Source organism: Gallus gallus, chromosome 20 (assembly GCF_016699485.2).
Source record: "Gallus gallus isolate bGalGal1 chromosome 20, bGalGal1.mat.broiler.GRCg7b, whole genome shotgun sequence".
NCBI lineage: Eukaryota > Metazoa > Chordata > Aves > Galliformes > Phasianidae > Gallus > Gallus gallus.
This window is the reverse complement of record NC_052551.1, coordinates 2,935,243-2,949,230: the sequence shown is the minus strand read 5'-3', so window position 1 is coordinate 2,949,230 and position 13,988 is coordinate 2,935,243. Positions and strand designations below refer to the sequence as shown.

Here is a 13,988-nt window from a genome sequence, read left to right as displayed (position 1 = left end):
CACCGTGCCCAGGACACCTGCTGTAACTGCAACCAGGCAAACAATACCACTGAGCCATGATGTACCACAGCTTTTCATACTCACTCATGGTGATCACTAAAACTCTGAAGAAGCCTCAGGAACTGTATCTTTAAAGTGATATCCTAAAAAGAGTAAAGAAACGTCAACAAAACTGCTTCAGTATTTTTGGACATCATTAGTCATTAGGCTGACATGACACAGCTGAATTGGAAACCTACCCATATCAAACCCATTTGGACAGCAGAGCAAATGATTTGCATAGACAGGGAAGGCTGCACTTCTCAGGCTTCCCAAAAACAGAACAGAATTGGAGGCTGCCAGAAAGACTAAGCATGTAACAGTTAATTCCTTGCTAGACCCATCAGCAATTATTTCATTAAGTCTTGGTCTTCTCCTAGCTTTGGCCTCCAGGAACCAACGAATGAACACTCTTCTTAGTTCCCAACACAGAAGAGAGGGGAAAAGCCAAACTGCCCTCTGATAAATGCTACAATGCACCACAGATGAAGACTTCAGTGAAAACAATAATGTGCAGTTGAAGAACCAAAAAACCCAAGCCCTACTGTGTTTCACTAAGCTTATTATACAGGCATTCCTTTACTCAATACAATTTCTCATATCTGTATGATAAATAACATCATAATCCATACAGAACTTAAAAATTCACTCACTGGGCTACAGTCACAATTTTGATTGTGTCCATGCAGAACAAGAGCAGATGCTGAATGCTTCCTCCAGATCAGTTTATCAAACAAATTATTGAGGCCAGGAATCAGTTTGAATTCTGCTATCATTTTGTGAACCTGGAAAAGAAGAGAAGGCAGGCTTCACTTACAGCCTCATATACAGATACAATACAGCACGGAAAACACATCATCCTCTGACAACAGAAAAAGGAAATTCTTTACCTAACAGCATATGTGTGTAGTAACACATTCAGCATGGTGTGCTGTCTGGTGGGCACAGACAGAACACACGCTCTGGGAGAAAGCTGGGATTTGAATTAGTCACTGTGTGGACATTGGGAGATCGCTTGCAACACACTGAGAATACATCCATATATAACTTCTGTGTGTCACAAAACTAAGCTGCATGCATTCTGCTGCCAGTCACCCTCTGAGCACCGTCTGCCTTAGAAAGGTTCACACAGCTGAAGCTGAGGTTGCCCTCTGAAGACAACAGAAAGTATGGATACAATTTTTGTTCACACAATCCATAGAGCAGTGGGCAGCTTTCCATACAGTCACACTGCAGTTCAGCCACTTGTGTGGGACACCATGATGTATTTGAAACCAACTACAGTTACTTATGTAAGCTAATAACTTTGGTGTGAATGGCTGTTAAATAACTATAGTCCAAGCTTTGACACTTTTGATGTAAGCAACCTGGATGATGACGATGAGGAGAAATACAAGGTGAGATCCTCAGCAGCTGGAGGCCTATGACAAGCAGGATCCCTTGATACGTGTTGCAAAAGGAAATAACACAGGACAGTGAAGCCCGAGCTGTAAGAATTAAGTGCTCCACACAGCTAAGACCTGTATAGTTACCTGAACATTAAGTTGAATTGTGCTTGTGATGTGGAATTGTGACTAGCAGTACTTAAGGAGATCACTCCAGCTTTACTTCCTCAAATACCTGAACAAATCAAAAGCATTAAAGCCAGCACTATTTTACAGGTTTTCCTCTTGTCAGCAGCATAGCTAATGGGCTTTTTGCATTCCTTCTGTCTGTAGCCACAAACTTTTCCATCGACCTGGAATTGCATTCCCACTTCTGGGAACCTCCGCACAGGAAGCACGCAGCTCCTTCCCACCTCACCCAAACCACCCCAACAGACTGCAAAGCTCAGAGACCCTCTATGCTCCCTTATCTGAGGGTATCCTCAAATACCTTGACCAAGTCACAAGCTTCCAGCAGAAGTAGCTCTGACGAATGAGGAATCTGGACAAAGCGCTCCCTGCAGCCTGTCCCTTGGCAGCCAGCATAGTACAGATACAACAGGGTGAGTGCAAGCGTGGGAGCTGCCTGCAAGAGCCTGGGCCCCTGCTGTGGGAGGAGCTCTGTGTGCTTTCACTCAGGAACCTGCTCCTTTCCATGCAGAACATAACTACTCATTCCAAGTGACACCTTCCTGATTTGAAATGCATTCAGTTTACTTTTAGTTTGCTGACCTTTCCCCCCATGACAGACCTCAGCAGGACAAAGCTCCCGAATGACAGCCACTGCCCCCCAGAACTAAACTCACCATAACTACTCAAACCAGAGATACCAAGTCAATCCTTGTTCTACACTCATCCTTCAAACCCCTCTGACTTTCCTCTGGCACTGCCCAGCCTCAAACAAGCTGCTCTGTTGCTTTCTCACCACTAAAACTGTTTGGAGTGTCTGCTGAACACAGTTTGGCTCTCTGTAGGAGAAGTAAAAGAGCTGATTGTTTGTCACAATAGGAACATGCAAGACAGAGTGAAAAATGTGTAAGGAGAGTAATTAAGGGTGTGACCATAATGAGAAGGAAGCAGAGGCACAGATCTGCAGTGAAACACCACTCATCCCCAAGGGTGTGATCATTTCAAGGTGGCAGGAGGAGCCAAGTCACTGCTAGCACAGTTTTCAATGTATGCAATTTAAGTGAAGTTTAAGCCAGGGGTTTAGAACAAATATTCAGCAACAAGTTTAGTCTGTTAAGGAGCTGCATCATGCTTCATGCAAATGCCAGGTCATTATATTGATGACGACAGTGGACCGAAGCAGATTTGTGATGCCCTTCAGAAATTCTGCACAAAATGTAGAACTACTAAGATCCATTAGTTGCTTACACTGGAAGACTGAAGTTACAGATCCTATGCATTTATTTCTTGATAGAAAAAGGATACCATCAAGCAGCTGAAATGCTTGTCAGTGAGAGTGCTACTGCATACACTGCCACTACCTGCTTACTGCTGCTCAGCTGCATAGAGTAGCTCAGTTCTAATTCTTGAGTTCCTCTCAAGAAGGGGAATGGACTTTTATCTGCCACAAAATTGCTTGGAAGTCTTAAACAGATGAAAAAATTAAGAATGTTATCATGTGTCAAACAAGAGCAGGGAATTTTACAGTAGGATCTGGCTCTCAACAATAACTATTTGGGAATGAAGCATGTTTAAATCTTGCAACAATTCAAATCCAGTCCTGGATGAATTCCTAAGAAGAAACCACAAGCCAGTTTTACCCTAAGACCTCCCATGAGGGCAGAAAAAGAGTAGAGTTTTTCTAGCAAAAAAAAAAAAAACAACCCAGGAGTCAGCTTCAAAGCTAGCTACTTCAGCAGCATACTTCCTCTGTTTACTATTATATAGCATTTCTTTCTAATGCAGAGTATCCTTTTGTAGGGTCACAGCGAACAGATAAGTTATTTTGCAGAACTGTAGTACAAATACACTTCTACTTTAAGTTCAAATTAATATATTGAAAGGATTGTCTATGACAAGTATTTGTGACTCCTATAGTGTAGGACTAGCAAAGGACAAAATGCAAATGATAGATGTGCTCAAGCAACAGCCTCGAATACAACTAACTCTTGCTTAATGCAACAGCCCTTCAAGGATGCAAAAAAACCCCTGGATCCTCCCAGTCTCTATGGCATCCCAATACCCTGCTATTCCAAGCCGCTCTGTTAAGCTGAACAGACTGCCAGTACTGGAAATGTGTCAAACCTGCACCAACAGACTGCTTTCTCTTTACCTCAATATGCTTTCGACCTGTTTAAAACCCAACTACAGCCACGCTGCAGTGATAGGTTCTCCAGAAGTTACATAAGATAGGGAACAGATTATTTACTCTTCATTTCAAATGCAAGAAATGCAAATGGAACAGATGAATAGACTGCCATGAAGCACCTAGAACTGACAAAACCGAAGTACATCCTCTCAGCTTTATGCCTTGAGCTTTGCCTTTCATGTTTCCGTGTCCATGACCTAATTAATGAGTGCTTCAGTCTAAAGGGATATAAATTTTTGCATGTAACCATCCACAAATACTCACCTGATTCCTCTGTCTCCCCATGAGCAACACACAGAGAACATACAACACCTCCAGTTTATACATGATCTCGTGCATGATCTTCATAGACTGTGGAAGCTGCGTTCGTGTTGAGGTGTTGGCCAGACCACTTTCATCAGAAGACTCTGAACAAGATGGCAAAGATGTGAGCTTGAGGCGGTTTCAACAGGAAAGGATTCGTTACAGTTATTACTTTTACACTCAAACACAGCAGATGTAAGACCAGTGTGTGTGTTTGCATGAATCCTCTTCTCAACTAAAAGCAGTGGCATACAACAAATAACCAATTTAAATTAAATGCAAGGGAAGGAGAAAAAATACAGCTTAATTTTTATTAGAGATAAAGTCTGACTTCTAAAATTTAATTTTTCCATAAGCTAAATGACATCACATACATCAAAATAAGCAAGATCAACTAATATGAATTAGTGGACTAATGAACCAAAAAGAACATGAAAGGAAATGTAATAAAAATAGGGGTGAGAGTATCAGAAACATTTACTATTAATGTACTTGCATTTTGTACCTCAACAGCAGTATATATTTTGGACACAGTTAAACCATTTTCATGCCCTATTATACTGCTAAAGGCAGAAATTGGATGCCACAAATTCAAGTGGAAAACACAGAAGTTGTGAGTGATGCGGATAAAGTAAATAAGGATGGCAAAACTTGCAGGTCACAGTTCAAAAAGAAATCAGGTCTTTATGACATTCATAACTAAGCTGCAAATCACCCTGCTAAAGGATAGTGCGAGTGCTTTTTGAAGCCATGTGAAGAAACATTCAATAGACAAGAACATAGAGGAAGGAAACCATCAAAGGCTAAAAAGCACAGACACTACCTTTGACTCATACATCCCTAAGCCACAAGTCAGTGAAGACTGAGACAGTATTATGGGAAAGTATGCCTAGGTTTGCCTGCTAACTGAGCACGTTCCAGCTCAGCAAAATCATCCTCTGAACCCTATTTCAGACTACTGAGCAGACCCAGTTTGCATCAGAGGATGTATAAAGGTATGTACAAGATGCTGCTGGAACATTTACATCCTTCTCTTCTTGTGTATTTTTCACAACTTTCAATTTCTACAAAATTAACTAAGCTGGATCATGACGAAAGCTTCTAAGGCTAAGCTTTCTAAGCACAAAAGCAAATATTTAGATACTAAAAACTGGAAACAACTCTTATTTTATTATTTAGTGCTTTGAGTTAAAGAAGACATATGTTGCACTTTTCTAATGCTGAAAAAACAAACCAGGCCATTATTTCATAGCCCTGTCTTAAGGATGTAGGGACACTTCTGAACAGTCCCCTGGAAGAAGCTCCTCCACAAACTAACTCCATTTTGCTGGAACTGCCTTTCCTTCTGAAAGAGGAGGTTGCTTGCTTTGTGTGAAGTGTATGAAATGAATTCAATGTGCATAAGTTTTAGAGCAAACCCTGGTAAAGTCACTTACCCCACTTACCAGACACGTTCTTGTCACCAAGGGAGATTAGTTATGAGGGTGTAAAGGATTACAAATAAACGGTGTGAAAAGGAATATTTTTTTCCTTTTCACTAACTTTAGCTCAAGAAAACTAAATCAGTGCTACTTGAGAACAAAACAGGAGTCAGACCCAAATGCTGATATTCCAGTATTTCATGCAAGAAAAACAGAACTGATACTATTTGAAAGGAAAAGCAACAAATGACAAACACTGAAGAAGATAAAATACACATTAGCTAGCGGTGGCTAGATGAATGCAGGCCAGATACCTGTACTGCTCTGCTCTGCCTCTTCATTTGCCACTCTCATCAATGCATCAAGTACGAGGGCGTTGTCCAGCCAGGTGTACCACTCTTCTAGCTCCTGGAGGAAGCTGGAGGTGCCTGTTGTTTCAGATACCTTCCGTGTTGCCAGTTTGCATAATCGTTCAATGAAACCTGGTATATTCAGAAGTGTAGCTGAAAAAGAAAAAACATTTTGTTGTGATTCAAGATTACCAGTACAACAGTTGGCAAATCCTCTGTACCACCAAGCATCAAAACATCTGCATAGTAACATGGAAGAGTGCAGAGAAACATATTCCATCCAACATCTATTTAAAAAGATCCCAAGATTGAAGACTGATTGCACTCTCCTGCTAAGGACTGGAAGACATTCATACCCTAGGCATAATTCAGCACTGACCTAGTTTATGTTAGACTTACAATGGATAAAAAGTAGTTCTACCCTACTCTGACTGCTTCTTTCTGGCCAATTCCCTTTTGCCAGCACTGCTGTTCGCCAGCCCACAGAGAGTCAGTATCAAGAAACTAATCTGGCTGAAAATTTAGCAGGAAAAATAAAGCAGCAGCCCTTGCAAGAGCCAGCTCTACCTCCCCATTCTTCTGCACAATGCCACCCTCCAACGTTTTACCTCCTGCAGACCTTTGCCTCAGAGCAAACCGAGCCAACTCAGTTCAGCACCTGTTTGGAAAGCACTTAGTTTTTTAATGTATTAGTTTCCTGAGCTAGTTCACCACAGAGCAGAATGGGAGGGGAGCACATGACATCTGCCCCAAGTTGGAGGATTATAATCATTGTAGAACTGCAGCCAAGTCCAAGGCCAGAAGTCACCGATCTGTGAAACCTTTAGGGGAGGGCTTGGAAGGTGCCAGGAGGTACATTCTGTCCCAGTGTTTTCAAAGAATCATAATGGTAGGACCTGTTCATTACAAACATATGTCTAAGTCTTTGCACTTGCAAATAAAGTAGAAAAACAAAGAATTTAGCCATCAACGCTATGCTAAGAGCTGCGATTCTGCCCACTGGTACCATCTTGGAAAGAATAAACTCCCTGATAAAGGTTTTCAAATTGGATATGCTTTATACTCTTAGATACAGTTGTGATTATGCAAACAAGAAATGGTTAGTTAAACATTTGCTTGGGTAAGCTCAGCTCTGCAGGACCCAAGCTTATTGTTCAAATAATTTAAATTAATATTTGCACCCACACCAACATATGCCCACTGCTGTTTACAAGCAAGCTCTGGTGATCACAGGGCAGAAGACAATACACTCCTCTAAAGTTTCTCAACCTCTGCCTGCCATATTATGCTCTCCATCTCTTGCTACGTGCTCCAAATCTGGCAGTGGTTACAAACAGAGCTTTATTGCTCATGGCCAATGTAGAATGCAGATGAGAGAAGCAGCTCCAAGCTCCCCCAAACATCCCCCCCCCCCTTTTTTTTTTTTTTTTTTTTTTTTTTTTGAGTTCTGAGATGGCCTGACATGACCCTACAGAAAAGCCTGCTTCAGAAGCTCAAAAGCTTTTCAATACATAAAGAGCTGAAAATAGCAGATTCCATCTTTCAGGGTATTTTAATGCAAATATCTTGCCTGGAAGGTTGAGTATGAATTCAGGACTTGTGCATCTAAGCAAGGCTTCTGCATCTCTACACTGTAAAATGAGAAACTGGGCACCGTGTCCCAGGTTTAAGTTAAGATTACTCCCATAGATTTCAAGGGCTGGTGTGGTAATGGTAAACGTGACTAACATGAAACATACCTTCCTTGTTGAAAAAGACAGACATCCTGCTCACGATAACGCCAGATAAAAATCAGAGAAGGGACTGCTCTGAAAGCAGCAACAAAGCTTGTAGAGATTCAGTTCAGGAATTAAGGAGGACATGAAATTAATGAGATACTAAAGGAAAGGCCACGGAAACAACCAAGCTACAGAAAACAAATCCAATTATCTTAAGCCATTCCGTTGACCAAAGAGGGCTAAAGTGACAGAACTCAACTGATCACATATGAAAGTAAAAGCTACAAAGTTTCATTAACAGAAAAGACCACTTCTACGGGACTGTTCGAAGAAAGGGAATAAAGACAAATGCTTTTTAAGATGTATCACTCACAGCATCTGCTAAAAACACACTACAGATCTGACATCGAGGAGAGCTAAATTTTAAATGGTTGTCATTTTTCTGCATTTGTTCACAACATAACAAGTACCTTGATTAACTTCAGCTCGAGAAGGACCCAAGTTTTTTTTCTGCTGGGCATTTTTTGCAAGAAGTGTGTGCTTGTCATCGCTTCCTGTGTCAAGTTCAGAAATTGTGACAGCAAGGATCCTGCAGAAGTTTGCAAGCTGTTGCTGATCAAAACTGGACACAAGGCTTGCAAGATTGGGAATATCATCCAGTTGTATCATTTCCTGGAAGAGACGACATAATCCGCTGAGTAAATCACACATGGTATTCAATAAGGGAACATATGGCATGGCCTGAAAGTTTCATCTACAGTCCCTCCCTGGTGAGATTTGTGTATCTCAATGTGAGTAAAAGAGAAGCAAATAGGCAATGACAAGTGAGGAGTTTGAAAACAGCTGTGCATCTGCAACTGGTGTCACTTATGTTTATCAATTCCAGAAGGATATACATGTGTCCTTAAAGTCTTCAGAGAACCCATCCTTTATGCATCTACATTGAATTGTGCAGACTTCTTCAAAATCATTTAATGGACCACTGGCATTCAGAAATCAAGTTTCATATTTGTTCTCTGCTTCTATCTGCAGTCTCTTCAAGGCTCACAGATGACAACTGACTCCTAGTTTTCTTTCCCCCCCAGTCTTCTTCATTAAAAGATACAAAAACAACACTGAAACCATTTTCAGCATAAGCTTTTACATTTGTATGAACTAAGATAGTTTCCTTCCTAGGGAAGTACAATATCCTCAACTTCAGTCAGAAAACAAAGAAGCAAAACCAGCAACAGCTACAAGACAATGACTCTCTCCACATTAACACACATAAGGTACATTTCCTCAGGGTTATGCCCCAGCTGTTTTATCTGCTCCACATCAAGGTACTAAGCTGCAATGACATCTGGAAGTACTTCAGCGCAGGCTCAAAAACCTATTTCATGCAGAAGACCTCACTGCCCGTTCCCCCAGCCTGCAGCAAACAATCTCAGCTAATCTCAGAGACATGACAAAACCCATGGTACGAGAGAAGCACAAGAAGCCTTCCAGATGTCAGCAGAAATGATAGAAATAATCAATGTGTAATTAGAAGGAAAGGACTATCATCCCGTGCAAGTCATGCAAAACCATTACAAGTAGGCACATACATAATTTGGCTTCTGTCTGAACTGCAATTAAAGATAATGTTGGTGTAAACAGTCATGCTTCAAACAAGCTACAAGAAGCAAGAATGCCATCTTAGAGTGCCATTTTCAAAGAAACTGCCACATTTCCCCACTGGCCTGAAAAGCCACACAAAAATAAGAAACCAGTAACAAACCTTTTTTACTCCCAAGATATCTTCAATGAGCGTTGCAGTTTGTAGGAATGTCTTTTTGTTTGTCATCAGTGTAAATAGGAAGAGCACAAAGTCATTTCTTTCTGCCAATCGCCGTGTAACTCCTTCCGTCTGGAAAGGAGGAGAAGCACAAACAGACCTGGAGTCAGAACGCACCTTGACGAGTCACATGGCACAGGCACGTGCAGAACAGTTTTTCAAAGGCTGTGTTACCAAAACAGCTGCTCCTGAGATCAGAAAGCACTGTGTTTATGGTGACCAACAGCAACTCCAATCCTTGTTTGAAGTTAAAATGGGCTGTGCAAAAACTACAAGACTCCAGGGTGGGAGGTTTCATCTCATAACAGAGTTGTTTACTTGCTTAAGCCGACAGTAAACACTGCATGCCTGAAAACATGTCAGAGAGGCCTGCCTCTAGTTTCCCATACAGATTATTATCAGCTCCATTTTATGGTATGCAAACTGAGCCCCAGATTCCTCCTAAAGTGTCAGTGTTGCTTTCAGAGCCTGAGCAACCAGAATCCACTGTCAGCCATAGCAAACTCAGCGAAGAACAGAACAGTTGTACTAAAGCATGCTGAAGAGTAACTTCTGGGGTTCCCACACAGTTCATTACAGCTAGTTTTCATGCTCTGATCTCTAACAGCACAGATTGTCTTCTCTGGAATTAAACATAACTTAAAACTCTATGCTGGAAGCACAAGAACAGTTAATGTTGCACACACAAGATATCCACGATCCCAAACATTTCTTCTTCAAGCAAGCAGTAACAACATAGTAAATCAAGTAAAACACAGCTTGTTTCTTAGCTATTACATTATGCACAGTTTGCAAAAGTTGCAGTAGCTCTGGTTTAAGAAAAATAAAATTAGTGTAAGTCAAGTGAAGTGTCAGTCCCTCTGTTCTCCTTTCTGCACTCAGATACAGAGTTCTCAAACTCCCAAGATAAAGCTGTTGTCTTTGGAAGAGCTCCAGGCCAGTAACTACCTTCTTGGTTTGTTTTTTTTTTCACTAAACAATGCTCCCTAGGTTATGACATAATGAACTGTGTAATTACATAAACAATGCTGAGGATGTTTCCTGTAAGCAGGAGAGGCATGCCCTTCTAGATCTCCATTAAAATTCTAAATCTACTTCCATAGCTGGCACTGATCTGCCATCAACTGACCACTGAACTGATATTTAGCATATGAACAATTTGCACAACTGACCTTAAAGTGTTTGTCAGTAGTGTTACTGAAGAAGATGCAACATAGCTTGGATTACACAGTGGGCACCCATTCCCAGTTTCAAATTTTAAGCTTGAACATATGACATTAGAAAACTTGACACGGCTTTCTAGTGGGAATATGGATACTCAGATCTAAACAAGAGAAGTTAAGCTTGACAATGTGCCTAAGAAAACAAAATATTTGAGTAATAAACCACAATATAGGGTGGTCGTGTATTTATCTAAAGAAATTGCAAAGAAAAGTTTCAGAGTAAATACAAATTATGCCCAAAAGGGTCTGTTGTCTTGTCAAATATAAAACAATCACATCATATAAAACACAACCAGCAGATGTACTGGTCAAGCTAGAAGAACACTTTTTTACAGCAGTTGTACTTACACATATACACGTGTTGTACAGTATGCTTAAACAGTCCTTGATGAGGTCATCGCTTACTGCAAAGGAGAAAACAGACATTCACTAGCCTTATGTTGACAAGGAATACTAACATCCAAAGCAGTGATATGAACAGCAATGAAAAGAGCAAGAATTTCAGGCTAAGTGCTGGCTTACATCATACCTGCAAATGCTTGGAGAAGAAAAAACAGAGGAAGAACCACTACCTCACTACCTACCCTGTTTGCTTGCTTTCTTCCATAACTACTACTTGCCTCTGTCTTGGACTACAGACAAAAAGGTGTACCTGAGGTCTAGTGCACAGCTTAGTCACACACAGAAGTAAAAGACAGAGTGTAAGCAAGATTTCAAAAAGGAAGAGGGAAATCAGAAATTGACTCGAAGTCTGCCAACTGAAAAAGCTGCTGACAGATGTATTAATTCCAGTTATTAAACATGAAAAAGAAAAGTGCCTCTTCACGTGGTTTTCTTCATGCAGCATCAGGAATTGTTAGAAAAGCTTTTTATATTATTTATTCCAGCATTTCAATATTTAAAATGTATTTTTGGTACAGACATACAACAGCTGCCTCAAGCTCAAGTCATTTCACCTTTGAAGTCCTCTGGCTGATGGGCATGGCATGTAGCATGACATTTCCTCAGAAGGGTTGCGTGGAACCAACAGAATCATAGACGAGATAAATGAAAACACTAAATCCAAGCTGCTCCAGCAGGAAAGCTGCCCTGAAGCCATTGCTCTTCATTAACAAACGCTCTTTACAACATTCTGGAAATTACTAGTCACTACGTCTAGGTTAGGAAAACAGCATACTTTTCATTGTCTTACAATCCATACAAATTCTATTACATAAATAATGTTACTGGGTTATCGTTAATAACTGTTAACAGCAGCTATAGCCACAGTAAGATGAAGAGTTTCTAGTGGTTGTAGATTTACTGCATTGAGAAAAGTTACACTGATAGCACGAACACTCCTGGGCTTCATTTTGCAGCAGATGAGTATTTTAAAGCCCAACATCAGTACTACAGAAAATAAAGAAACCAGTGATTCATTTTGGAACAGGAAATCCCTGGCATGGAGAAGAGCAACAAAAAAAATGAAACAGCTCATGTCTCAAGAAGGGTACACAGCAAGAACAAAGAAAAAGGCAGCACAACTATTCACTTACTTTTTTGTTTCTTTTTCTGTGTCATAAGAGTTGGTCTCATGAGAATTTCTACTAAAAGCTGAAACGACAACAGATACAGAATAAAGGGAAAAATAATTGGGATACAAATAACCAATTAATTTGTCAGTGATAAACCCAAACTTAGTCCCACCTCTGCTGAAATCACTAAGATTCACTCTCTACAGTAAAAAACCACTGGTGTCAAAATTAACAGAGACAGCTGTGTTTACCCTAAAGAAGGAATAACAGTTATATAAAAGTCTTCCTATGGCAAATTATTACGAATGTGAATCTACAAAGAAAGTAATTTCATATACCGAGTAACATGAAGGATGGGTATCACACATCCCCCAAAGTAATGAACCTTTAGCAATTTGCAAATACATACAAGTTCTAAAAGCTATCCCTAAATCTTGCTGGACTTCAGAATACATTTCAACTATGTATTTCAGTCTGATTTGTACTCTCTAACCCAAGAAAGCTAGAAGAAAACAAAACCTAAAACCATCTTCTACCAAGCAATCAAAAGCTCAAACGTGTGTACTTATATTTAAATATAAATAAAGAAGTGCTTTGCATTCCTGTAGTAAACGTACCTAACAGAAAGTATCACCATTTCTATTTTAAGAATAAAAAGTATTATTTTAAGCAGTTTCGTATTATGTTCCAAATTTACTGGGTAGCTGAAGAACTTTGTCCTCAGTTGACAAGATAGCAGCAACTAAGCCAGTGTTGTTTCCAGAACAATACATCCTAAATAGATGTTTTTGAAACAAAGGCACGCTGTTGTAATAAGAATGAATCAGCAAAGAGACTGCAAAAACCAAAAAGTCAGTCCACTGAAAAACACACGTCAGACATTTCTAATGAAAGCTAAGATCACAGTGGCTGATGATTGTGAATTTGAGTAGACTCAGGTATCTGTGTAACACCAAACTGCAACAAACAGAATAAAAGATAAATTGTCAGAACATCTACACATAAACCTAGCAGCCCTGCTTGATTTTTTTTCCATAGATGAAATGGTGAGCATTGCATGCCAGCAATAAACACAGACCATCTTGCTAACAGAGCACACTTAGTGTGCTTAAAAAGACCCCATACATACCCTTCAGTGGTAAATGGAATTCTCAGTACTCTAATACTGACTGTACTGTAATCTTACAACTAGAAATCATTTGAAACCATTTCTTAATTTCCTAGAGGTCTTGTAGCTCATGACAAGCAGGCTACCTGAAGAAACAATTCAGTCTTTTATATAACATGAAAAATATGTCTCTCGTGCGCCAAGGACTCCACATCTGGACACAGTACTGCAGGTGAGGCCTCACCAGCAGAGTAGAGGGGCAGAATAGTCACAACTGTGAAGGTCAACATCAATACAGTAAAATCATGTTGCAGATTGCTTTTAAGGAAGTCCCAAAGACCTTATTTACAGATGTATCAGTGGTGCAACTATTTCGCAGAAATCTTTGGAAAAAAAAAAAATCAACAACCAAAAAAAACCCCAAAACACAGCAAAACAAACCAAATAAACCACGCTTACATCAACTCCTCCAAACAAGTCAAACGTGTATGTATTTGGGAAAGTGGACTCTTGAGCAGCTTTTCTATCTTCTGTCACGAATGCCATGGCTTCCATTGAAAGAAGTGGAGAAATTTCCTGCATGCAAGGGAGAAGAAAGAAAAAAGATGATTCATAAAGAAAACTATTCATCTGCATACACACAACTTCCACAGAGCATCCATGTGATCTACTGACTAATCAATTACATGCATTCCTAGCTCTTATCTAAATTCAATTCACAGGTACAGTCATAGAAACAGTTCCAAAAAATCACA

General features: G+C 40.1%; 1 protein-coding gene across 2 annotated transcripts in view; it reads right to left on the bottom strand.

The window, feature by feature from the left end:
- Positions 1–13,988, bottom strand: part of TRPC4AP (transient receptor potential cation channel subfamily C member 4 associated protein) — a 32,694-nt gene that overhangs the window by 10,034 nt on the left and 8,672 nt on the right. For both annotated transcript variants that reach the window (NM_001039317.2, XM_040650741.2), the window contains exons 3-11: positions 13,693–13,809; positions 12,147–12,204; positions 10,960–11,015; positions 9,332–9,460; positions 8,043–8,244; positions 5,819–6,007; positions 4,045–4,187; positions 693–824; positions 85–143 (exon numbers count right to left, since the gene is read on the bottom strand). In NM_001039317.2, coding sequence (NP_001034406.1) covers positions 85–143; positions 693–824; positions 4,045–4,187; positions 5,819–6,007; positions 8,043–8,244; positions 9,332–9,460; positions 10,960–11,015; positions 12,147–12,204; positions 13,693–13,809 — 1,085 coding nt within the window. The remainder of the gene's footprint in view (positions 1–84; positions 144–692; positions 825–4,044; positions 4,188–5,818; positions 6,008–8,042; positions 8,245–9,331; positions 9,461–10,959; positions 11,016–12,146; positions 12,205–13,692; positions 13,810–13,988) is intronic.